General features: G+C 51.2%; 1 protein-coding gene across 3 annotated transcripts in view; it reads right to left on the reverse strand.

Moving 5' to 3' along the window:
• LOC111155167 (retinoic acid receptor beta) overlaps positions 1-24,076 on the reverse strand; it is a 396,013-nt gene that overhangs the window by 2,965 nt on the left and 368,972 nt on the right. For 2 of the 3 annotated variants that reach the window (XM_022515245.1, XM_022515246.1), the window contains exons 5-7: positions 11,794-11,970; positions 1,941-2,145; positions 949-1,107 (exon numbers count right to left, since the gene is read on the reverse strand). In XM_022515245.1, the coding sequence (XP_022370953.1) occupies positions 949-1,107; positions 1,941-2,145; positions 11,794-11,970 (541 nt within the window). The remainder of the gene's footprint in view (positions 1-948; positions 1,108-1,940; positions 2,146-11,793; positions 11,971-24,076) is intronic. The other variant, XM_022515247.1, reaches the window with a different exon arrangement.

Consider the following 24,076-nt stretch of genomic DNA (forward strand, 5'->3'; position numbering starts at 1 on the left):
AAGAAATATTTATACCTCTCAGAAAGGCAACAATTCCTTTGCTGAGAAGCGTGCAGAAGTCAATCTGCCTATACACAAGAGAGTGATGGCAACATTGATTTGAGAGAGAAACTTCACCAGTAACAGTTGCCCTAAGTATTACTCATTTTCCTGAGGTTTGGATGGTCAGGAAAAACTGCAGTCAAGTTTATGTCAACCAGAGCATGTGTGGAAAGGAATGAAATGCATTAAATTAGAAAACTGAAAAGGCTGTCAATACCTTCTCTTGAAAATAGTTTTTCTAGGGGCATGTGGGTGGCTCGGCTGGTTAAGTGTCCAACTCAGTTTCGGCTCAGGTCGTGATCTCAGAGTCCTTGAATCTAGCCCCTTGTAGGACTCTATGCTCAGCGGGGAGTCTGCTTGGCATTCTCTCTCTTCCTCTCCCTCAGCCCCTTCCTCTGCCTGCGCGCCTGTTCTCTCTCCACCCTCTAATAAATCAATCTTAAAAAACAAAACACCAATTTTTCTATCCAGTCACCTGAATTATAAACTCAATCTCTTAAGATCATTGAATAGGCTAAGAGAAGAGGTTTTTTTTTTGTTTTTTTTTTTTTAAGATTTTATTTATTTATTTGACAGAGATCACAAGTAGGCAGAGAGGCAGGCAGAGAGAGAGGAGGAAGCAGGCTCCCTGCCGAGCAGAGAGCCCGATGCGGGGCTCGATCCCAGGACCCTGGGATCATGACCTGAGCAGAAGGCAGAGGCTTTAACCCACTGAGCCACCCAGGTGCCCCAAGAAGAGGTTTTTAAGGGTGAATACTATTCCTTTTGATTTCCATCAGAAATAAATTCCAGAACAAAAACAGAAAAGCAGCTATTGTCAAACATCCTGAATGAAAACATCAAGTTAAAAAAAAAAAAAAAGGTCAGGACCACTTCATAAATAAAATGGAGACTCTAAAGACATACCTTTAGCACTGATGCTGCGGAGGTCTGTGATTTTCATTAAGATCTTTGGAAACATGTGAGGCTTGCTGGGTCGTCTCTTTCTGATATAAATTTTTAGTGCTTCCAGCAGTGGTTCTTGTAGCTTATCTACTTTTGTTGGTTCCTCAAGGTCCTGGCGGTCTAGATAGCAGGAAGAAAGTTTTAAACAGTTAGTATCAGGACAGAAAGAGTTCCGCACTCACCAGGAGAGAGGGCTGCCGCCCATTTCCCTTTCTTGTTTCCTTGGCCCTAGTACATTATGACTTAATCTGATGATTCAGTCACATACCAGTTTGAAGATTCGTGCAAATGTTTTAAGCAGTGATACTTGAAAATGTCCCTCTTGCTGTTAAAAAGCACATTTTCATTACTAGTAGCTTTGTTCCAGGGAGAAAATTACTTCTTGTGACCAGGAGATGTCACTACTGAACTGAATTCAACCAAACCTTGAGCAGCTGGATGGTTTTAAAAGCAAGGTAAATAGGCCCCGTAATTAAAGCCATTACTTTTTAACCACTTAGGATTCAATGTCCTGTGAGCCAGTAGGGGTCAGTACAAAGAAGAAAGCCATATTTTATGCCAGTCCTTTAAGAGTTAGGGGTGGGGTGGGGGGGGCGAGACAACCCAGTGACTTGTAGTCCAAGCCACTACATTCACAAACGGCACAAGGAAGTCCCTTGCATTATCATTAAAATGTTCTTAGGCAATTTATTTTACAATAGTCTGATCCTGCCTTGGAAAAAACCAGTAGCAATTGGAGAAATATCATTTTGGTATTTCAGAGCAAAAGGATCCCAAATATCTTTATTTAATTTGCAATATGGAAAAACGCAACAAACCCCTAGCATGCATGCCTGGCTATTTATTCACGTCTTTCTCCATGCAAAATTACTCCAAAATGGAGATAGGAATTTCCCATAAATTACAAGTTGTTCTTCATGGAATCTCATGAGGGTTTTCTAGGTAGTTGGTACCTCCACAGATTAAGCAGATGGCACTGAGAAGGCCTGTTTCTGTGTCATCCATTTCCAAAGGCAGGAGCTGGTTGGCAAAGGTGAACACAAGGTCAGTCAGAGGACCAAATCCAGCATTGTGCATCTGAGTTCGATTTAGGGTAAGGCCATCTGAAAATGTCATGGTGTCTTGTTCTGGGGTATACCTGGTGCAAATTCTAAGAATCTGGAAGGAAGAAGAAAAAAAAAAAAAACCATATTCGATGGGTCATCAAAGCCAGCCTGTCCTTATGGCATCAATCTAGCTGGGAAGGAAGATGAAGATTTCCAAGGAGCTCTCACATCACGTGAGGCACACTGCCCGCCTTCTGGATGTGGAATGTCTTCTGCAGCCCTTTCATTGAAAGAGTATAGAAGCCAAAATATGGGCTAACTTTATTTAGGGAATAATAAACAGGACACAAGAAATTTTAAGAAATATTTGTGCTAAAAGTAATTCATTTGACTCAAATAAACATTCACTGAGTACCTACTTATGTCCCAGGCACTATGCCAGGTGCTGGGGAATAAAAAGATTTTTTTTCTTAAGAGCTTACAGTCTACGAAATAAAAAGGCACTATCTACCATTTATGAAATGCTGAGTATATGTCAAGTGTTAAACATGCCCTATGTTCAAGCTTTCAAACACTTTAGCAAGTGAATATTATTCCTATTTTACAGATGAGGGACCGAAGCTCAGCGTGGCTCAGTCATAAGCCCCATGTCACGCAGTTCCCACGTGGCTGGGTTTGATGCCAACCCAGGTTGGGCCCCTCTCCATGATGCCTCTGATCACACAGCTCCCAGCAGCTCCAATATGAGGAGCAGGAGTGGAACTGCAAGGAGGAGAGCTCGGATGCAGCCAGAAGGAGATCAAGGGCAGATTCACAGAGAAGAGGAGGTATTTCTACCAAGCCCAGAAATCTGGTTGGGATTTCTGTAGGTAAGAAGCCCGGGCCGTGATGCCAGTCTTCCAGTGCCACCCAGCATGCCCCGATAGAAAACTCTGCTGTGGCCACACCCGCTACCAGGAAGTCACCTGCTTGGCGCTGTGGGCCTTTGGGCCTCACTCAGCATGGCCAACTCCAAAACCCCCTCGTGTAGCTATGTCGTCACTGCAGCTGGCGTTCCCACTGCCCTCTCAGCCCGCACCGCCGGCAAGGAGCTCCATGGACACAGAGCACTCATCCGCCCAGAAGCATATTTCTGTACCGATCACCGTGAGGGGCCTTTCTGGCAGCCACGTGTCTACTTTTGACTTTTCCTTCTAAAAAAGCCTTAGAGCTGTGTGAAGCAGACAAATTTATTCTGTCTGGACAAGAGTGGATAACCCGGTAGGCTAACAGCGCTGTTTTTTCCAGATGCTTGTGCTCTGTATGACTGGGTGTGGTCACCTCAGTGTCAACAAAGAGGAGGACAGATGTGATCAGAAAGGTCTGCGATCTTCCCGTGACAGGGCCCTGTGCGGAGGGGGTAGCCCTCTGACGAAGCCACAAGACTCCGAGCTACAAGGGAAGTCCCTGTAGAAGAGCCCCCTTCCCACTCTCCATATTTCCACCAGGACTCCTACTGCAAGAACCAGGTCAAATCTTTTCGTGCTGGGCGTTCGGGGCAAAGACACTGGCCCTGCCCAAGACCATCCTATAGGACTGGCTAAGTGACCACATGAGCCAGGGGGCAGGGCTGGCGCACTGGAAAGGTCGCCTGTTCTTGGGTCCTTGCTCTGGTGTTCTCTGAACCTCCAACCCATGGGGCTAGGAGCCAGCCCTCCGCCTACGTGCTGGACTCCAGTGTGGACTTGGATGAGAGTATAAAGATGTCCTGTAAAGTGAGGCCATGGGACATCTGCTACATCTGCTGATGGAAAAAAAAAAAAAAAAGGCCTGACCCCAATGTCTTCTTGGTTAGAAGAATATCTCCTGAGAGGAGAAGGGGGAACGATGAGCGTTCTGTCCTCTAACATATGAGAGCTAATGTTTTATTCATCAGTGCCTACATGCCGGGGACTGTGCTAAGTGTTTTAACATATTACCTAATTCTCCTATCAACTCGTAACTTTGGTCATCCCATTTTACAGACAGGGAAACAAAGGCAAATAGCTTGTCCTAGGTCACATAACTGCTAAGTAACATGATCTGCTTCAGGTGATTGGTCCCTAGCATTTAAGTGCTCCCCTCTGCTATGCTCTTCACCTCTGCCTCCCAGCAGCCTCCATCTTCTTCCTGCCACTCTCCATCCCCCGCTGCCTAAGGTGAAATGACATCCAGCCAGCATTAATTTGGATATTAGCCTCATTTGTCTCCTTGGCTCGCTGCCTTAGTGCAGTGCACAACCTGGATGGTTATGCATGGTGACCTACCTGGTACACAGAAGCACGCGGCCTTGGAAACGGAAAATTGGGCAAAGCTCACTTCAGGTGAGGGGGCATGATCTAAATCAGGACACATCCTCAAACTTAACATTCCTATTATGTGATCAAGTGGCAAGTGAACGGGAAAGCAACTGAACGTGAGTTGTTGCTAAAATGTTACAAAGATTCCTCTTCGCTGGATGGGTGGCCGTTTTTGCCTCTCAGGTATTTGCCCAGGGACCTCTCTGAGCCCGTCCCCCCATTTCCTCTGGGTCCCCAACTGAATGACCAGTTGCACGTCATCTTGGTAGCTGAGGGGTTATGAAGTCCATTCTCGATGTCAGAGCAGCAAAGGAACGGAGAGGCCCCTGCTCATAAGCCTTAGTTCCCCTGAAAGCCCCAGGAGTAAAGCCCCAGATCACCCAAGTGCTGGTGCTGGGACAGAATGCAGGACTCCTAGCCCCAGCCCAGGGCCCCTTCAATCCACCTGGAGGAGCATAAGGAGAGATGCCTGCGTAGGGACGGGTCCCGTGATGGGCAGAGTCAGAAGCTCAGTATTTATGGGCTCAAAATCTCCAGACACATTTCCAGTTTGTAATCAAATATGTACTAAATAAGTCTTTGCAGCTGTAGCAGACTGCCTAGAAGTGAGCGCACTAGATCTGTCCCTGCAAGAATGAAGGAAACCAGGATTTGCTGGAAAGGAACGGAAGACCAAGATTTAGGCATTTGCAAGCTGTCAACAGCTCATTTAGAAATCCAAGTCTGCACTGGAGCGCACAAATGTCTCTTTTGAACAATTCTAGTCTGAAGGGTGCCCCTCCTCAAAAGCGGGAAAATGTCTGGATTCTAATGAAGCATTTAAACTATGTTCTGTGGCCTCTCTCCCTAGAAAGTTCAAAACCCAAACCAAGTATTAACGGGCTGTCCAGAGGGGAAGGCCCATGGCCTGAGATGAGAGAATGGTCAATGTCTTCTTTTACCAGGGGAGCCTGCGCTCTCCCCCTGCCCAGGCTGGACCCAGTGGGCAGCAGGTTTCCTCCTCAACCGCGCAGGCAGGCCCGCCTCTGGAGAGGAACCAAGGAGTTTCAGTTCGTTCAAGTCAAACCCCAGTGGCAACTGCCAAGCGCTTCACCAGTATTAAAACGCCCTTTGTTTGAAACAGGGTACTGCATCTGGACAGGGGAGCACGCGGGCCCCATGAGTTGGGCAAAAATAGCGCAGGCGAGGCTGACTCACGCAAGGAGGGCCCTGCTGGATGGCACCGGGCTCTGCTGATCAGCAATCCTGACACTCCTCGGAGGGAGGACCCTCAGCCCTCCTGCCTTCAGCAAGGACAGGTGAGTATTGTTCCACTACCTTTGGGGTCCCCCCTGGGAGGATCTGAGCATGTGGGATCGCAGGCACAGATAGAGAGACCTGTCGCCTTCTCTCTCTAATCCAAGCCACCCTCACCTCTCCTCTGGGGATTCTGGCCCCCGCTTCTGCTCTCCCAGCGAGAGCATGCTGTTCAAAATCGCCACCAGAGGGGACCTCGCCCTTGCTTAAAATCCCTCCAGTGGCTTCGAACTGTTCTAGATCTGTGACATTTAGACTTCTTCCTCTGTGGCCTCTACCTATCCCATCACGGCTCCTTTCCCCTTGCTCCTTAACTTCTGCCCATTTCGGTCTTTCTAAATATCTAGCAAGTCAATGTCACAGCAAAGCGTCTGCACTTGCTGTTCCCTCTGCCTTTGATGCTTTTCCCTTGATCTTCAGGATTCTTCCTACTCAGAGCTCAGTTCAAACGGCACATCCTCAGAAAGCACAGTGAACACGCTTCCTAAGACCCATTACTTTCTATCCTATCACCCACTTTTGTTTGAAATAGGAAATAAAACTGTTTTAAAACTGAGATATGTCATGTGCAGTGGCTTTAAACAGGCTCACATATTCTTTGCTCCTGCTCTATTTAAGGAGCAAAGCTTCATTCCTCTCCCCTTGAGTGTGGGCAGGACCCGGGGACTCGATTCTCACATAGAATCCAAGGGAAGCAACGGGTGTGACTCTGGAGAGTAAGTCATAGGAGGCGAGGCACCGTGGACGACTCCTTTCAACTCTCTTGCATCTCATTTTGGGGGAAGCTGGCTGACACATCATGGAAAGGTCCATGGGGCAAGAAACTGGGCCCTCCTCCCAACAACCAGCACTAGCTTGCCAGGCACCTGTTAGGAACCCCCGGAAGCAGCCCTTCTGTCCCGATAAACCTTAGGAGGATGAAGCCCCTGCCCGTGTCTGGCCAGCAAACTTCTGAATGACCCAATCCAAAAGCACCCAGCTCAGTCAGTTCCTAACCCACGGGGCCCCGGGAGATAGTAATGCTCATCACTTAACACTGCTAAGTTTCATGGCAACTTGATATACGGCAATGGATAACGAGCCCAACGTACTGGCCTTGAGCTGTGCTCGCGGCTCAAGTGTACAGGTGACTGCATCCCCCTCAGGTACACGCCTGTGGAACTGCCACTCAGATCGAAACACAAAGAGTTCCAGCTCATCTGGGCTCCCGTGGCCCCTTGAGATCCAATCCATCTCCCGCTGCATGTCCCTCCCCCCTCCAAATAACCGTTATTTTGACCTTGATTCCTGCAGACTAGTTTTGCCTGTCCTTGAACTTGAGGTAAAGGGAATCACACTGCACATTCTCTCTCGTGTCTGGCCTTTATGAACTCGGGAGTCACAGCTGAGATTCCCCATGGGAGCAGGTGAAGCTGTGGTTCTTTTTTCACTGCTGGGTAGTATTCCAGCCCCCGCCCCCCGACCCCCCGGCCCGGCCTGCTGTCTTCTCCCTGGTGTGCCGTCCCTCTCTGGGCCTGCTGACTACCACCGCGCCCGGAAGACGGGCCTGCTCTTAACCTGCCCTGCTCGCTGCTCTGTCTCGGGGCATCTGGGCTGCGGAGCCCACACAGCAGGTGGCTAATGAACAGCTGTTCAATTATTAACGAAGCAGATTCCCTCATTGGAAATCTCTCTCACCTTGTAACCCCCTGAGGGGCGCAACTGGCGATTTCTGAGTCCCTAGGCAAAGGAGCAAAGCTCAAGTGGCTCATGCATCTCGGGCCATGCACTGTATCTGGCGAGTCGTGGGGAGATCCTGATCTGGTCTGACAATCCCCAGTTCACGCAGCTTCCACATGGCAGAGCTGGGATCTGAACCCAGGGAGTCTGGCTCCAGAGCCTGCCCCCCTCACCCCACACTGACTGCCTCACAGTGACTTCCGGTGACAACCAGGGCGACTGCTCTGCACCCAGGGGTGAGAAGACTGGGTTTCAGAGAGACACGGGACCTCCTCACACCTGCACGGAGGCCGAGGGCGACGCTGCAGCCCAGTTCAGGCTGTGGGCTCCGAGGCAGAGCCGGCTCCTCTTCGGGCTGGGTCTGGTCTCTGCTGAGCCTCCGGAAGGGGGAGGACGGGTTCACGCGGGAATGGCCCTCCACGGCTATAGAGCCGCATGGTCCCCAGAACCCCAGGAGCCACAAATCATGTCCTGAAGTCACATGGGGCAGTCCCTTCTGCGTCACCAGAACAAGGTGCGCTGCCCCTGGTGTGGCAATGTTTCCTCAGGGCAGCGGGGGCAGCGGGAACCCAGGAAGGCCCCCAGGGACCCTCAGGGAAGCCCTCACGCTACCTCACGCTGGAACCCGCCCAGATGCAACACTCTGAAGGTGGCCCATTTTCTGGAATTCCAATTTTGATCTCTCATTCATTTGCTCATCCATTCATTCCCAAATAGTCACCTTCTCACTGTTCCTCAGCCTGCCAGAGCCTCCCTGCCTAAGGGCCTTTGAACTACACTCTACAGGTCGCTCTCCCTCGTACACCTCCCTGAGTACTGTCTTTTACTGTTCCAGCTCTTTCTGTCCTTTCATTCAGGTCTCTTCAAAGGTCACCTGCTTCTCTAAACACACAACTCATGCCCACCTCAATCACGCTCCTGGACTTGATCCTGCCCCTATTTTTCTTTGCGGCCCATCAGACCCTGCCTATTCATCTGCTTATTCTCCATCTATCCCCCGTCGAAGGGCAGCTACATGAGGGTAGGCACTTTTGTCTGTCTTGTTCACTGCTGTGTCATAGAGCCTAGAACAGTGCCTGGCACACAGCGGGTCCTGAGTGAATATTTGTAAAAGGGAGAGCAGAGAGGGAAGGACGTCAGCAGGGAAGAGCAAACAGAAGGTCAGACAGCCCCAAGCATTGTTTTTTATGATTTTTAAGGTGAGAGAGACTTGATTCAATTACCTGCACAGAAGAAGCAGCTGAGAGGCAAGAGAAGAAACAGGATAGGGAAGATAAAGGAGAGTCCGCAAGAAGGAGAACGTGAGCACAGGTGAGGGGACCACTCTTGGGGGGTTCCTTTCTTGTCCTGACCACAAACCTGGGGTGCCACAGCTCTGGGATGAGGGATAGAATGCAAACTTCTACGCACAATGGTTTTGAAGATTTGGCCCATCTTAAGAGAGACCTTGCAGCTACTTGACCCCTGTGGGAAATCATGAATCCTAGCTCTGAGGGAAGCCTGGCTGTGGACTCCACACCAAAGGGTCCCTACCCAGGCAGACGCCAGGACTGGAAATCCTTCTGGAGGGTGGTGTGGAGAGGCTAAGGGGCATATTTTCCCCTTCTGGACAGCCCCAGCAGGCACCGCGCACTCGGGAGCAAAGGCCTGTCTCAGACCACACACAATGCGTGGTGCTAGGCCAGAGCTGCCGACCCCTGGGACAACTCTATCTTTCCCTTCTAGGGGCTGACAGCAACTTCAGCCTGTGTCTGTCCATCTGTTCTTCTAGTGTGTCTGTCTTGCTCTATCCCTACATCAGTGGCTTCGATAAGAAGATTCTTCTAAATGGGTCAGCAAGCTGATATTCTTATCTGAAAGATGCTCTTTGAAGCTGTGCATTTTTCAGGCTCTTGTGATTAACTGCCTTTGCTACAAATTCTTGGAAATGAGCTCTTATCTGGGGCCAAATAAGTACTCCTTCTGCTTCATCTCATAAGACTGGACATCTCTGCCCTTCCCCGAGTAGGGTTTTTCCCTCTTGCGCCTACTGCATCCCAGCCCCAGCCCCTCAGTCCAATGAAGCCAGGACACAGTGGTTGAAAGAGTTTTCTGACTCCTGTCTCAGGGTCCGGAATTGTCCCCATGTGCTTTTGACAGCTTTGTCCCTGATCCCAACACCGCTATCTACTACCCATTCATGCTTATACCCATGACTGTATTTAAGCCTGTTTAAAGAACTACTTTAGTCAATGCCTTATTGATTTGTATTCCTGTTGTACAGATAGGTGAACTCAGACTGGGAAAGGTTAACTCGACCAAGGTCACAGAAATTGGTCTTGTTCTACCCAATTCCACCAAGAGGCCAAGCACTGCTTCTTGGATCCATGGGCAACCCAGAGGAGTGCTTGGGTTTCACTGTAAACGTGGGATATGGAAAGACAGCTGGAGGTTGTGGGGGGATTTAAAGGGGGGGGTCTAAGCCCCCCTGACCATGAAAGTATGGGGTGTTGAGAAAACAAGATGCTTCCTTGGAGGATCGTAAAGGCTCTTTCTCGTTTCACCTTTCCCAAAGGGCTGGAGTTGAAGGAACCCCACATGGTCACCACTTGGCAGCCAGACAAGAGGAGGACTAAGAAACAAGTGAAGAACCAAAGTCAGAGCCCAAACATCAGGAAGGTTCCAGGCCCTGCCGGGTGGCCATGTCATACAGGGAGTCAGAATTCCACCATGTGGCCTGGTGCAGACCCCGACCTGCTGGTGTCACCTCATGGTCCCCTCAGCCACTCTGGACCTCTGGGGCACCTCTCACCATGTGCTGGTAACTCCAGTCTCTACTTATATCCTGGGGGGGTCTGGAGGCTTAGGTGAAACTCACTTGAGTGCTACACTTGAAGCACTCGTGAGGAAAGGGTAAGAAAGCGCAGGCTTTGCTGTGAATTATTCCAGTAGCTCATTATTAACATTGTCACGGATTTGTTCAGGGGGCCTCTATTAATCTCTGGTGGCCTGGCTGGTCCTATGCCCAGGACCCACCTAACACCATCCCCTGTTTATGCCTCTAATCCTTTCATGGCTTTTGGGATAGAAATATGTGGGTCTTGGGGTTTGGTTCCAGCATTCACCTGACCTGGGTGACTCACCCAGTCTCTAGCTCCTCATCTGTAAAATGGGCTGAATCTCCATCCCCCTCCAGCTCACTGAGCTGTGGGAGGCTCAAGTGAGCTGAGGTTTGCAGATGCTATGGGGTGTGGGCAGGTGACAGGTGAATGCTGCTTTGAGGTTTCATTTTTTTCTAAATGTCCCTGGGTTCATCCCAGATCCTCTGATTTTATGAGATGAAAAAATATATTTATATATATATATATATGATATATATATATATATCATATATATATTCTCAGGATCCCTGGCACATGTAGGTTACTGAGCAACCATTACCACTCCTAAGATCCAACCAATGAGCAGAAAGACACATAAACATTCAAGCTCCCTGCACAACTGCCTCATACGGGGTCCTCTCTCCTCCTGAGCAGGACTGTGTGTTTAATTACAGTGAGTAACTCTATTTGCTTTGCAGAACTGTTTATACCCAAAGCTATGAAAGATGTAATAAAGAGAAAAATCTATGCTTTTAAAGCACCGCAAAAGCTAATTTTACTTTCTTTATTTTCTGATGCATCACCGGGGTCAGCTTCCCCTCCCACTTCCTCCAGGGGCCCATCAGTACAGACCAGCTCCCACCCCAAGGCAGGGTACATCCCTGTCACCTCTAATGGGAGCTGCCTCCCCATCACGGAAACCAACCCAGCCAGAATTAATCACACCATCCCTGAAGCCCCAACCAGGGAGAGGGAGGGAAGGCATTCGGCCAGTAGACCCGCAGAGGACAAGGTGTGACAGCGTCCTTACCTTCTCTAGGGCCCCTAGAAGCCCCAGTGTGAGAACAGAAGAGTGGAGAGAGGCACCAGGAATCCATTCCCTTTGCACAGATAGGGACACTGAGTCCAGGAAAGGAAATTATTTTCCCGAGGCCTCTGACAGAGGTGGTATAAATAAGATGAGAGGGCAGAACCAGGGTACCGTGAGCCAACTCCTGTGGGTTTAGCTCAGAGAAGCCTGATGGCCTTTCAAAGATCTACAAGACTGGCCTGCGGAAGGGGTTTTGGGGGAGCAAGCAAGGTTGTGACCGAGACAGGCCGGGTCCTGCTCCAAGGCCATGCAGTGGGGGTTCCCCCACCAGGTCGAGAAGGGACGAGGTTCAGCCCAAGTCCTGGGCATCCCTGAGCCTCCGGCAGTGGAACGGCGATTCAGGCAGGGAGGACGGGCTTGGCAAATGATGCAAGTGGCTGGAGGAGGCTGGAAGACCGAAGCCTCTGGAGGTCTTCCAAGTACCCTGTCTACTCTCCCCGCCCCACCCCCGACTAAGAGCTCAGAAGGGCACATACCAGAATGTCCAGGCAGGCAGCCTTCAGCAGGGTGATTTGGTCTGCAATGGTCAAGCCGGTGAAGCCTGGCAGACGTTTAGCAAACTCCACAATCTTAATAATGCACTTGGTGGCCAGTTCACTGAACTTGTCCCAGAGGCCCAGGTCCAGTCGGACTCGATGGTCAGCACTGGAATTCTAAGAGGGAGAGAAAACACTGTAAGGGGGAGTTTCTGGAAAGCTTGACAGGAGACGAGGAACTCGGCGCATTTTCTATGAATGCACTAATACTTCGGTCTTGACCAGGGAGCTTCCTGCTGGGGTCGCTGGGTGTTTAGCCTGGATTCTTCTGAAGGTGCTCCATATCCTATCTCTGAACCACCGGGTTGTCAAGTAGCAGATAAAGGGGGTTTCTCTTTATGTGATTATTCCAACTAATACATGAAGGAATGATAGAATAAGGAGCCACCATTTTAGAACCTTGATGAATTAATGGCTCTAGGCACTGACGATCAGTGATTGCTACAATCTTAAAAAGAGGCAATGTCATGGAATCACACTCACCCACCTTTGAAATAGTCAAAGCAGGATGAGAGTGCGCCTCTAGATTGAACTACAGAAATCCGGGAGACATGGGAACGTGGTAAGTTACACCACAGGGGATGCAACTGTCCCCATCCAGAATGCTAGAACCTTCATCACACCAATAAACTGGTCTCTTCAACGAACACATTGTAAGAACTGGAAAGAGAAACCTGTAGACTAAAAGCGACTCAACTTAGATGCTTATTAACCTGTAAATGGAGAAATCCATGGCACCCCACCCAACGGAATGCTGGCCAAGGGCAACAGCAAAGAAAACATGACCCAGGCCACAACACCAAGGAGCCTCAGAAGCATCACACCAAGTGGAAGGTGGCAGACACGAAAGCCTGCACACAGAAGGACTCCATGAACAGGACATTCTGAAAATAGCAAAACTACAGGAAGAGAGAGCAGATCAGTGGGACAGAGGCACAGGAGGGGACTTAAAAAAAAAAAAAAAAAATAGGAGACTTAATTACAAGGTGTAGACCTTATCTAAATTCTGTTTCAAATAAACTAAAGAAACTGACACACGTAAGACAAGTGGGAATGTGAGATATTACGGTGTTTGAGATGCGAATTTCCTGTAATGAAAACATTGTTGTTTTCAGTGTTGGCAGAAGGTCACATCATTGAGAACATCAACATATTTACAGGCCCAATAACATGTTTGTAATTTACTTCCAAGGACTATATGATGAGGAGAGTGTCGATGGTGGCTGGAGGATGAAACAAGGCTGGCTGGGGAGCGATCCCGGGTCACTATTCTATCCTCTCTGCTTCCACAATAAGTTCACAATCATTCATAACAAAGATAAAAGGTGAGACGGGGACAGTGTGAATGAAAACAAAAGGTTACAACGATAGCAACAGAGTACGGCGTCCCTTAGTGACCTCAGACCTATGATGGTCACATTTATGTTTCCTGGTTGCCCCTGGTCCCAGCGCTGGGCGGCCCCATGACATGTGCAGTGTGATGACAAGTGACTTGCAGAGGGGCTGCCAGCCGGGGGGGCTGCCGGGATAACACGGCTGCTCCTCCGGGGAGCCCCGGCCCTCTCACCCCTCAGCAGCTTTAATTCTGGACCCCGAGGGCCAGGTTCCTGCAGGAGCCCCTGGCTTCTGGGAGCCACAGAATAAATCAGGGGAACAGATTTCAGTCCAACTACAGCCCTCTACTGGCTGGACCCCTCCATCCATTTGCATACTCCTACATTCACTTACTTGCCAGCCTCTCCCCTCCATCCCTGTTCCATGAAGGCCTCCTGCCCCACCTGCACGCAGCTAGGGGCTGGGGTATCACAGCTGAGCACATCACACATGCTTCCAGCCCTGGCAAGCTGACAGCCTGGCGGGGAGAGCACCTGCTGCTCTCTGGGACTTGCCACGGACGACCCTGTCCAGGCCCCCGCTCTGGACCCCACCCAACCCCACCCAGCAAAGAAGGGGTTAGCGATTCCTAGGTTCATCTTAAGACAGAGAAAAGTCAACTCAGAGAAGTGAGCTAACTTGCCATCGAGGGGTCAGAAGCGGGTCCCAGGTCTACCAGATCCCCAGCTGACAGGTATGCCCTCCCATAAGCAGTGTCTCAGTCTCCCCATTTGTAAAAAGGGATATGTGCCATGCGCCCTCAAAGGCTGCAGGGGAGAGGAAGTGGGTTCCCGGGGTACTAATGGTGCCGGGTGTGTTCTGGGGGTTCGGTCAGCATTGGATCCCTTTCCTCAGCACCCCTACCTGCCCAAGGCACCGCCAAAGGGTTCAGACAACAGCAGTGACCATCTTCTCTTCTGTCCTCCCGAGCAGAAGGAGCATGGCCAGCAAAGTCCCCATTCTGGTCCCCACTCCACGGCCCATTACCAGCCTCAACCTAGCCTTCCCCATTTAATCAGTAAGGAGGATGTTCAGTGTACACAGTAGATAGGACACCACTAAGAACTTGCTGGAAATTACTGAAGGTCTCAGCTTTCGGTGAGGGCTACACTACAACATACCTTGGAAAGTGGTTTTGTGCGGGTTTTTGTTTTCTTTTTCTCTTTCTCTGATCTCCAGAGCAGAATCTCTGGTGTGAAAGCAGTTGAATGACTGTCCTGCATTCTTGCCATTGTGCCATCCTTCTCTCCTGCCTCTGGAGTCGTTTGGAGGACGGCTCCTCCCTCCCTCTGAGCCGGTGGGGTTTGGGCAGGGCTGCCTAACTCCCTTAAGCACAAGGAGGGTGCTTGGCTCTGGTCTTCATAATCACAACAGGCTCTCCTCTTGGCCACAGAGATTGGTTCAGAAAAGAGGAGGCAACCACCAGCAGGCCCATGAGGCTCACTTCTGAGTCTTTGGCTGGAACAACTGGGGAACAAGGCTGTCAGTGTGGTTTGCCAGGAGTTTTTAGGGGTTATTTGGTGGAGAAGGCCTTCTTAAAAATGAAGCCAACTCAGAGGAAAGCTGAGGTGAGGGAGGAAAAGAAAGAGGAAGAGTGGCTCTGTCCTGAAGATATGGAAATGCTGGATCCAGCCATGCCTGATCCACACCATGACTTTTTGGAAAAAAAATCTAGGTTCGTTTGAGTTTGGGTTCCTCTCACCTGTAGCAGGAAGAATTCGGACTGATGAACAGGTATAGCTGAGAGGGTTTAGGCCTGACAATGTCACATCCTTCCTCCAAAGAACTATTAAGAGTTAGAGAAGTGGTCCGCCCCCAGCACCAGCATCCTGGTCCGAGCAACCATCACCTCCTGCCTAGATTACGGCAATAGCCTCCTCACTGCTTTCTCTCATTCCACTCCTGCTGCCTTACGGTCTATTCTTATCAAAGGAATAAAGGGAACCCTTTAAGACAAAAGTCAGAGCAAATCACTGTACTGTTCAAAATCGCCAGTAATTTCTCATCTCAGACCAAAGGCCACAGTCCTTCCAATGGCCTGCGAGGCCCTCCCAGATCCGGCGCCTGCTCTCTGACTCCCTGTCTTCCCACTTGGCCCCAGCCTCACTGGTCTCTCGCCATCCGTGAACAAGTGGGCATGTACCAGCCTCCGGGTCTTTGCACTGGCTATTCCTTCCACCTGGATTCCTGCTCCCCCAGCTACCCACACGATGCTCTCCCTCATTCCTTCACATCTTTGGTCAAATGTCACCTACTCTTTTTTTTTATAGGCCCTTTTTTACAGTACTTATTCCCTATCACACTATCATTCCCTTATTTACACGGGGCCTTCTTGTCTCATTTTCCCCCTGCTGTCCCCTCAGTGTCTGAACAGCGTCTGGTCCATGGCAGGCAGGGGCTCAACAAGTGTTTGTTCAATGAGTCGACGAGGAAGGACGTTCCCCCAAGTCCTTGCTTCTTCTGGATGTCCCAGAACACGACCATTCTGAGGATGAGGCTCTCCCCGCTGTGGTCTAGGGCTGCTCAGGAGGCCTCTGGCTGCCTCTGGAGGCAGGCAGAGCGGAACTACCCAGGGAAAGGCGAGGCTCCCAGGGCCTGGTGTTTAGGACTCTGACAAATATCAACAGTTCCGTGAAGGGAACAGTGCACCCCAGACGCATATCTTTAGTTCCTTACCTCAGTGAAAACTAGCCCGGAGAGTCCATAAAACTAGCTTTCATCCTGAATACTGGGGAGGAAAGCTGGAAAGGAGTTTGCATGAGGGATGCCACAGAAGGCCTTCAAAGGGTGGGTGCCACCAGCGCCTTCCGCAGCACCCCCCGAGGAAGGTGGGCATGTATCCTCCAGATTGATTTTATTCCTTCCTCAAGAACCCTGGTGGAACACAGCACACTCGGGGGAACAGAAGATCAAGATGTGCGGCCATTCGGGCTGTAATTAAATTTAATAGGCAGTTTATCCAGTTTGTAGGAAGATGACACGGAAGAGAGGGACAGAGAGGAGAGCTTATGGCGGGAAATCATTTTACAATGGAGTATCCATCTGGAAAAAAAGACATTGGCCCGACCCAGCGAGTGTGAACGAAACCCCCATCAGTATGAGGTTACTTCATCACACACTGGGCTGCGGGAGAGAAGCCTATCGTACCTTCTATTAAAAATAATGCACAGCCGTCTTAATGGCATGTAAATCTAACTCACTATTATGCAAACCGAAGGGAAGAGGCAGTTAATAAAACACAAAATAACCTGGTGTTTTATTATACTGGTTGCTCGATTCATAGGCATGAGGTTTAAAATGGCTTATATATTATCTGCCAGCTGCACCAAACAGAGAGCTCGGCTTGTTTGGGTTGGTAATGAAGGTGGTGACGGAGCGCACTGAGGGAAGTGTGGGTTTTCCGCAGCACTTCTTAAACCTGGGGGAGCAGTAGAGTGAGAGGTGGGGTGGTCACAGAGGCCCTGGCTGAGGGCTGAAGGGCAGCCGGGCCACGGGGGTGAGAGGCAGGCCCTCCTCAAACTATGGCTCTCCCTCCCCTGCTCCTCCTCAGGGGGTGAGAGCCCCTCTCCAGGCGGGTCCCCCCACTCTGCCTTCCCACAGTGCTGTACGGCGGGGGCCCTGTGGAGGGGTGCGCCCCGGGGCCTCTTGCGCAGCAGCACCGCCCAACCCCACTAGGAAATCCAATTATATGGCCATTTTGGTGACGCAAAAGGGATCCCTTTTCTGACTGCCGTCACTTGCAGAACAAGACCCACAAACGGAGACGGAATCACGGATGATTTTGAAGTTCCCGTTTGTGGCAGCTGCTGGATACTACAGTGGTTGAAACAGGCCTGCTCATGGCTCCTTTTCAGCTAAGGAGGAAAGGCAAACTCTTCCCAACAGTAAGGAGTGACGTTTCCCAGGAAATGGTGGGGCCATCTGTAGGGTGCCTCCTTCCCTAGGCCTGAATCTGCCCTTCCACCACCCGGACAGGCCGACAACCACCCAGATGGGCTGACGCCCTTTCGAGTCGTGTTTGCAGATGGATCCTGTCATCCACATTCCATGTCTCCCGGGCACACACGTCCCAGGCCATAAGCCTGGGGGGCAGGCCCCCTTCTGAGGGTTTCGCAACCAGCTCCCTCTAAATCTCATGGCGCCCTCTGCCGGCAGGGGCTGTTCTCGTCCCATCGGCTGGGGTGGAGGCCAAGGCCTGGGGAAGTGAAGTCAGTCGTGCAAGAGGCCCAGCTGTGAGGCCGAGGCCCAGGACGGCCATCAGGCAGTGCGGCTCCAGTGTCTGCGCTGCCCACTGTTACACCCTGTCACCTGCCCTCTTGTTCCTGGGGCGTCTTATGTTCTGCTTTTGTCTTCTAGGCCCTGCGATTGCATCTGTGATCTCCCTCCTGGTTGGTAATGCTGGAAGCTTCCAGGAGGTGGCTGAAAGGTCCCTGGCACGTTATGACGAGAACATGATGTGCCAGGCCGGCATCTCTCTGTGGTCCACAAACATGTATCTCGGCACCAGATGCTACAGCTTTAGGAATGTACCAGCGGGGGTCCCTCCATCAGTGGGAAGAGGGAGGCATGGGGGCCCCCAGCACACTTTCAGCATTCTCGCAGAACCAGATGCTTCCAACAGGTGGGGAAACGCTGCAGCCATCCTGCGGCCTCGGCTGGAAAGACAGGCACTGTCTCAAAGGCATGGGGCAGCCCATGGGCGGAGAGGGCTCCAAGCAACAGGCCACGGGCAATGGGAAGAGGGAAGGAACAAGGGTCTTGAAGGACCTCCCCAAGAGCTCCCGGGAAGTTTGGCTAGAAGCGAGCATGATATCCCTGAAAGTAATGTTTTAGGGGTGCTCCTGCACCCCGACTGCCTAAGACTCCAGGACCAGTACATGAGACTGGAAGGGCCCCTCTGGAGAGCCACAGCCCCTTCATCGCTGGTGATCTCAGAGACTCGGGGACCTTGGCAGAGGGCAGGGGAGAGATTCTGGGATATACCGGCTGGAGGGTGTAGATCAGTGTTTTGGAGGATGTCTAGGAGATGCTCGATCTTGGGATGATCTCGGCTGCTCTGAAGGACCGCGGATGGCTTCTGGAACTAACGCCGTGGGCACATCTAAGAATGAAGCAAAGCTCTGTCCTGCTCGCCTGCCAAAGCCTCCTGCCCGGCACAAAGTGGGCGGGGCTCACCGTGGCGGCACTGCCTCTCCAGCCGAGAGATCTTACTTGGCTCTCTGCGGCCAATGCCCACATACCTTAAGCTCACAAGGGCCCCGCTCTCGGCTAGCCCCGGCCTGTCTCCCCGGGCTCTGCACCCAGTCCCTCCTCTACCAACCTCCACACCATGCCCATGCTATTCCCTCGACCGAAAATGTCTTCCTTTTTCCACCACCCAGTAAGATCCGGGGAAGACAGCACAGCGCCTAGAGGGCATTTTTCACTAAAAGCCGCAGACTTGTGATGTGCACTGCCAGGGGCTTCTAAAAGCTCCCAGAATATGTGACAACCCTTGATTTTCAGCCAGACTTCACAAAAGAGCTGCAAGCACGGAAGGGTACGTGTCTGTGCACTCCAGGTCCGCGCTCAGCAGGGGTTCCGGGTTGAACCTCGTACCACTCCCCCCACCGCTGCCGCAAAAGATATGTTGAGGTCCTAATCCCCCGTAACTTCAGAACGTGACCTTATTTGGAAATGGGGTCTTACCACAGGTTATCAACTTAAAACGAGGTCATGAGGCAGGATTCATTCTAGCACGACCGGTGCCCTTATAAAGGGAAATCTGGACAGAGACAGACATGCGCAGAGAGAAGACGGCCTGGAAATACACAGGAGATGGCCACGTGACGACAGAGGACTGGAGTCACACTTCCACAAGCCGAGGAGTGCCAAGAATTGCCCCCAACATCAGATGCCAGAAGAGGCAAGGAAGGATTCTTCCCTAGGGCCGCCAGAGAGAGCACGGCCCTTCTGACATCTTCATGCTGGGCTCCTGGCTTCCAGACCTGTGAGATAATGAATCGCTGTTGACGGAAGCCACCCAGTCTGCGGTACTTTGTCAGGGCAGCCCCAGCAGACGAATACAGTAGGGATACAGTAATGTGTGCTGGAAAACTAAAGAACCGTCTCCGTGATACAGGTGGTGCAGATATGTTTACCGGCAGGAAACTGGCTCACAAAGGATAAGAACCGTCCAAGGTCGGCCAACTGGGAGGCGGCAGAGTGGAGATTAGAACTCGGGCCTCCAGATGCCCCTGTGGTATCCCCCTCCCAGGTGCGTCTCTCTTGGGAGGCCGACCTCCTGAGGGTCGGGTTCTGATTCTCTGGCTGATCCCAGTGTTGGTTTTCTAGAAGGAAAGCCAAGTCCGCAATGGCTGGAACTGCTCACAATATCCTTCCTTTTCTCAAGCACTCATTTCCTGGAAGGTCTTTTAGAGGTTTTAATGATTCTGTTGGGTGTCATTTTTCTGAGTAGACTAAGGGGTCCTTAAATCTCCATGGCTCAACTTCACGAGCCCCTCGGAGGGCAGCTTCTGCCCCATCACGCTCTGTAAGGTGACGGACAGTCCGCACAGGGGGAAGTGGGAGCGAGCTGCCCAGGCTGGGGTTGTGCTGCCTGGAGACGGCCTCCCTTGCCCACCTGCCACTTCACTTTTCCCAAACCTGTGAGCGTGGCTGGAAAAAACAACACGGCATCCATAGCAACATCAAGAGGAGACCTGCCCATTGTGTACCTCCTTCCGCCAGAAACTGTGCAAGGAGTTCTGACACAGTTGTTTCATTTAACCCTTCCAGAAATCCCAAGATGTGGGTACCACGCAAACCCCACGATACGGAGGAGAGGGCTGAGGCTCCTGGGATGAGTCCAAGGTCATGTAAACTTACATAGCACAGGCAAGACCTAACCCTGGCTCTGCGAAGTCTGGAAACCCAAACGACGCAGTTGCTAAGGGTGTGACCTCAGGAAGCAGAGTAAATATCCTCAGAGCTGGGCTGCTGCTCCCTTCGGTTTGCCTCTTCATTCTGTTTTGGAGACTTATCTGTAAACAGGTGCTGCCTCGCTTTCCACTTTCCCTGTGGAATCCCCCTCCCACGCCTCCTGGTTTGGGAGGTCACTGGTTAGGAATCTTCCGGAAGAGTCTAGCTCTCAAGCTCAGGCGAGCTCCATGCCCTCCCTGAGGCAGTGGGTAAATGTTCCTGCTTCCCCACCTAGTCCGGCTGTCTCCGCAGGCTGGGCCATGCTACCCGAATCTACCCTAAGTAGAAAAGAAAAGGGAACTACTCTTCCAAAAAAGTCTATAGGTGGGCGGCTAGCTGCCTTTTTAATTCCTTTCTGCCCACTTATTCCAAAGGCATCTGACAAGGAGGCCAGGCTAGTGAAGACGGCAGGAAGTTTCCTTGCAGTGGAAGCAACTGCCCATCTAAAAAAATCTCTTTTTATAAAAAAAAAAAAATGCTCAACTCGGAACTAAGGGCTCGCCGAGAATGTGTTATGGCTGCTGTTATTTATTTATATGCCCACCTACTTGCAGAAAGGATTTGGAGTTGCTTACAATAAAAACTGAGCTAGATCTGTATACAGAGTAGAAATAAAAAGCCGGATGAGAGACTGTATCAGAGCCGCCTCGATCCCACAAACGGGCAGTGTGCTTCCGGAAGGAGGCTGGCGGCCATGTAGCTAAGGGTCACTCTCTGGAGAGGGAAAAGCTGTATTCCACGCTCCTCACTGGATCAAAAGACGCGCAGCAGGGGTGCCTGATGGGTGCAGTCAGTGTTAAGTGTCTGACTCTTGGTTTTGGCTCAGGTCATGACCTCAGGGTCGTGGCATCGAGTCCTGTATTGGGCTCCGGGCTCAGCGGGGAGTCTGCTGGAGATTCTCTTCCTCTGCCTCTCCCCTACTCACATGTGCGTGCATGAGTGTCCCCACGATCTCTTTCTCAAATCAATAGGGGTGTGTGTGTGTGTGTGTGTGTGTGTGTTTTAAAAGTGCAGAAAGGGAAGAGGTCCCAGGAAGCCCTGCAGGAGGGCTGGAGAGGAGAGGTCTGGCAAAGGCAGGCAGCCAGTAAAGACCATCCCTGTGGGCTCCTGGGCTCTTCTTGCTGGGAACCCCTGGGGGAAATGGCTGAGAGAAGGCACCCTCCCCAGGGGTAAGGAAGCTGGGGCATTCACCGAGCAGCTTCTTTTTGTTCTTGGGTGAGGGCTCCCCCAGGAATGTCAGTGCCCCGCACGTGAGCCAAGCAGATCTGGCAGCCAGCGAAAGCCCTCAGGCTGGCTCCCGGAGACTTGCAGTGTGAGCCACGGGACCCGGCGCAGCCCCTTCAGCCCCTGCTGCGTCTCTGGGAAGGCTGGGAGGGCAGCCTCCTTGGCCTCGAGACAGGTGGAATCAGACCTGTGGTAGAATGAGAATCCAAAAGGAGAGGCTACTGGGTTCAAAGGGATGCCTGGGGGAAGGGAGGGTGGCAGAGGCCCAGGTGGGGCTGGCCGGAATCCCTGGCTGCCTTTTGGGGTGGGAAGGAGCTGTGCTAACAGGGGAGGTCCGTCCTGAAGGAGCATTTTGGTCCCAAGCCCTGGAGAAAGCCAGGCCACACCAGGGCGTGCGTTCTAGGTGGACGCAAGGCTATGCCTTGTGTTTGCCCAGCTCTTACCCAGAGCAGAGTGGACACCATTTCATCTGGTTACCAGGAGAGTCAGGGCCTGGCAGACTCTTGGCCACACGAAGAAAGCCCCACCTGGGGAAGAGGGGAGGAGACCCCTGATACCATAGCAAATGATCCCAGGGATCGTCATAAAATGTGTCTCACCTCATGACCTGGCTCAAAAGCTTCCACTTCCAGGAAGCCCTCCCTACTTTGACTGTTCTCTTTTACTCTGCCTTTTCTGGAGCTAACGTTTTGATTTAGTCCTGGATAACAGCCACCCCTCCTAACCAGATACCCAATGGCTCCTCCTTCCATTTGGCCTTGTCAACCACCCCCGTGATGTATCCCGTGTATGGTGTGGCTAAAAGGGCTGTCCCTGGACTCAGAACTTCACGTTCAAGTTCCACCATACTGGCTATGAGACATGAGCACAGTATTTGGCCTTTCTACGCCCCAGTTTACTCATCTGTATTATGGAAGCAACAATATCCGCTTTGTATGTTCCGTAAGGAGTCAAAGAATGAATATTTAGAGTGTTTAGCATGGTCCCTGGTACATAGTAAATGCTCAATAAATACTAGCTGTAATTATAATGGTGATAAGAATAACAAAGACTCCTGACTGCAAACTGTCTCTTGCTCTCCAGTATTTACAGATTAAAATACAAATCCCTCAATCAGCGTTCAAGACTCTACAAGGCCCTTTCTTTCTTCCTTCCTTTCTTCTTTCTTTCAAGATTTATTTTAAAGAGAATGAGCACAGGGGGAGGGGAGAGGGAGAGAGTATCTCAAGCAGACCTCCCCTGAGGACTTGATCTCATGACCCTGAGGATCATGACTTGAGCTGAAATCAAGGGTCAGACACTTAACTGACTGAGCCACCCAGGGCCCCTGCAAAGCTGTTTCTCACTTCCCACTCTCTCCCACCACTCTCACCATTCCCCTCACCACCTTCTGTTCTCTCCCCTGGGCCCATCCTCGGTTGAGATCCTGATTTCCTAGGTCAGGATGCACGTGCCTCGAAACTTAGCCCCAAACACTGCCTGGAACAATGGGCAATCATAAATATCTCTGAGAGGAATAAATGAGATGCTCCTTGGCACTGATTATTAATCCTCTTCCTCCTCTGTAGTGTCTGATGCAGCTGGCACGGGGCCAGGCCCCCCAAGTATCAGTTCCCAGCCAGGGAATGGACATGTAGTGGCTGGTGAGCCTGCCACATCCCTGTCACACAGGCATTTCCAGGTCCCATCAACAGAAGCTTCTCATGAATTATTTAATTTTTCTAACCATTTTATATCATCCCCATTCTACAGATGGGAGAAAGGAGGCTGGGTGAAGTCAATAAGTTGACACTGTCACCCGGCTGATCCGTGGCTGAGCAGGAGGTAAACCACATTCATTGGTTTCTAGTGCTCCTGCCAGTGAGAAAAGGCATCACCCTCCACCACCTCTTAGCTCATGGGCCTGCTTTACCTCCTAGGTTAAAATGAAAGCTCCTTTATGCTTTCCAGCCTCATCCTGCTCTGTGCTCTGGGCCAGCGGTCACCAAGCTCAGCAGGGCCTGTCCACTGAAATCAAGCCCTCCCCCCAGCCTGGCAGCGGAGGTCAACGGCTTCCCACATGGGTGGCTGAAGCGCACGATGTCTCTCATTCTCCTTGACACCAAAGGCCTGGCTGGGCCCCAGAAGGTCATCCTGGGTCTGGCTACGAAGGGCACCTGCTAGGTAGAGTGCAGAAGGCAGCCCAGCCACAGCAGCATCACCCGGAAGCTTGACAGAAATGCCCCCCACACTGCCAACCCGACTGAGTCAGAGCCTGCAGGCGAGGTGCTCCCCCTGCCCCCCAACAGCTTCCCAGCCCCGGTGCTCACTGCCCTCCTTTCAGCATCAACACTTCAAGTCTCGGAATCTTCAGGAGCTTCGTCCTATTCTTTTTCTAGCACACCAGGCACCAAACCAGCAAATGTGATAATTTGGATTATTTTAAAAGTACGTTTACCAGCATCTTAGGCAAGCAACATAAGCTACTTAAGGAGGCCAGAATAGCATTCTAGTTATATTCATTCATTCATTCATGCACTCATTTATTCATTCATGCAACAAATACTCATCAAGTGCCTACTGTGTGCCACGCACCACGAACTGACGTCTGTGAACATAATACACGCAAAAACCAGTTTAAAAAATTGAAGTACCTCATGTGTCTCCAGCGACACACTGCAGACCA

This window comes from Enhydra lutris, unplaced genomic scaffold, assembly GCF_002288905.1.
Source record: "Enhydra lutris kenyoni isolate GAN:26980312 unplaced genomic scaffold, ASM228890v2 scaffoldscaffold39, whole genome shotgun sequence".
In the NCBI taxonomy this organism is placed as follows: Eukaryota; Metazoa; Chordata; class Mammalia; order Carnivora; family Mustelidae; genus Enhydra; species Enhydra lutris.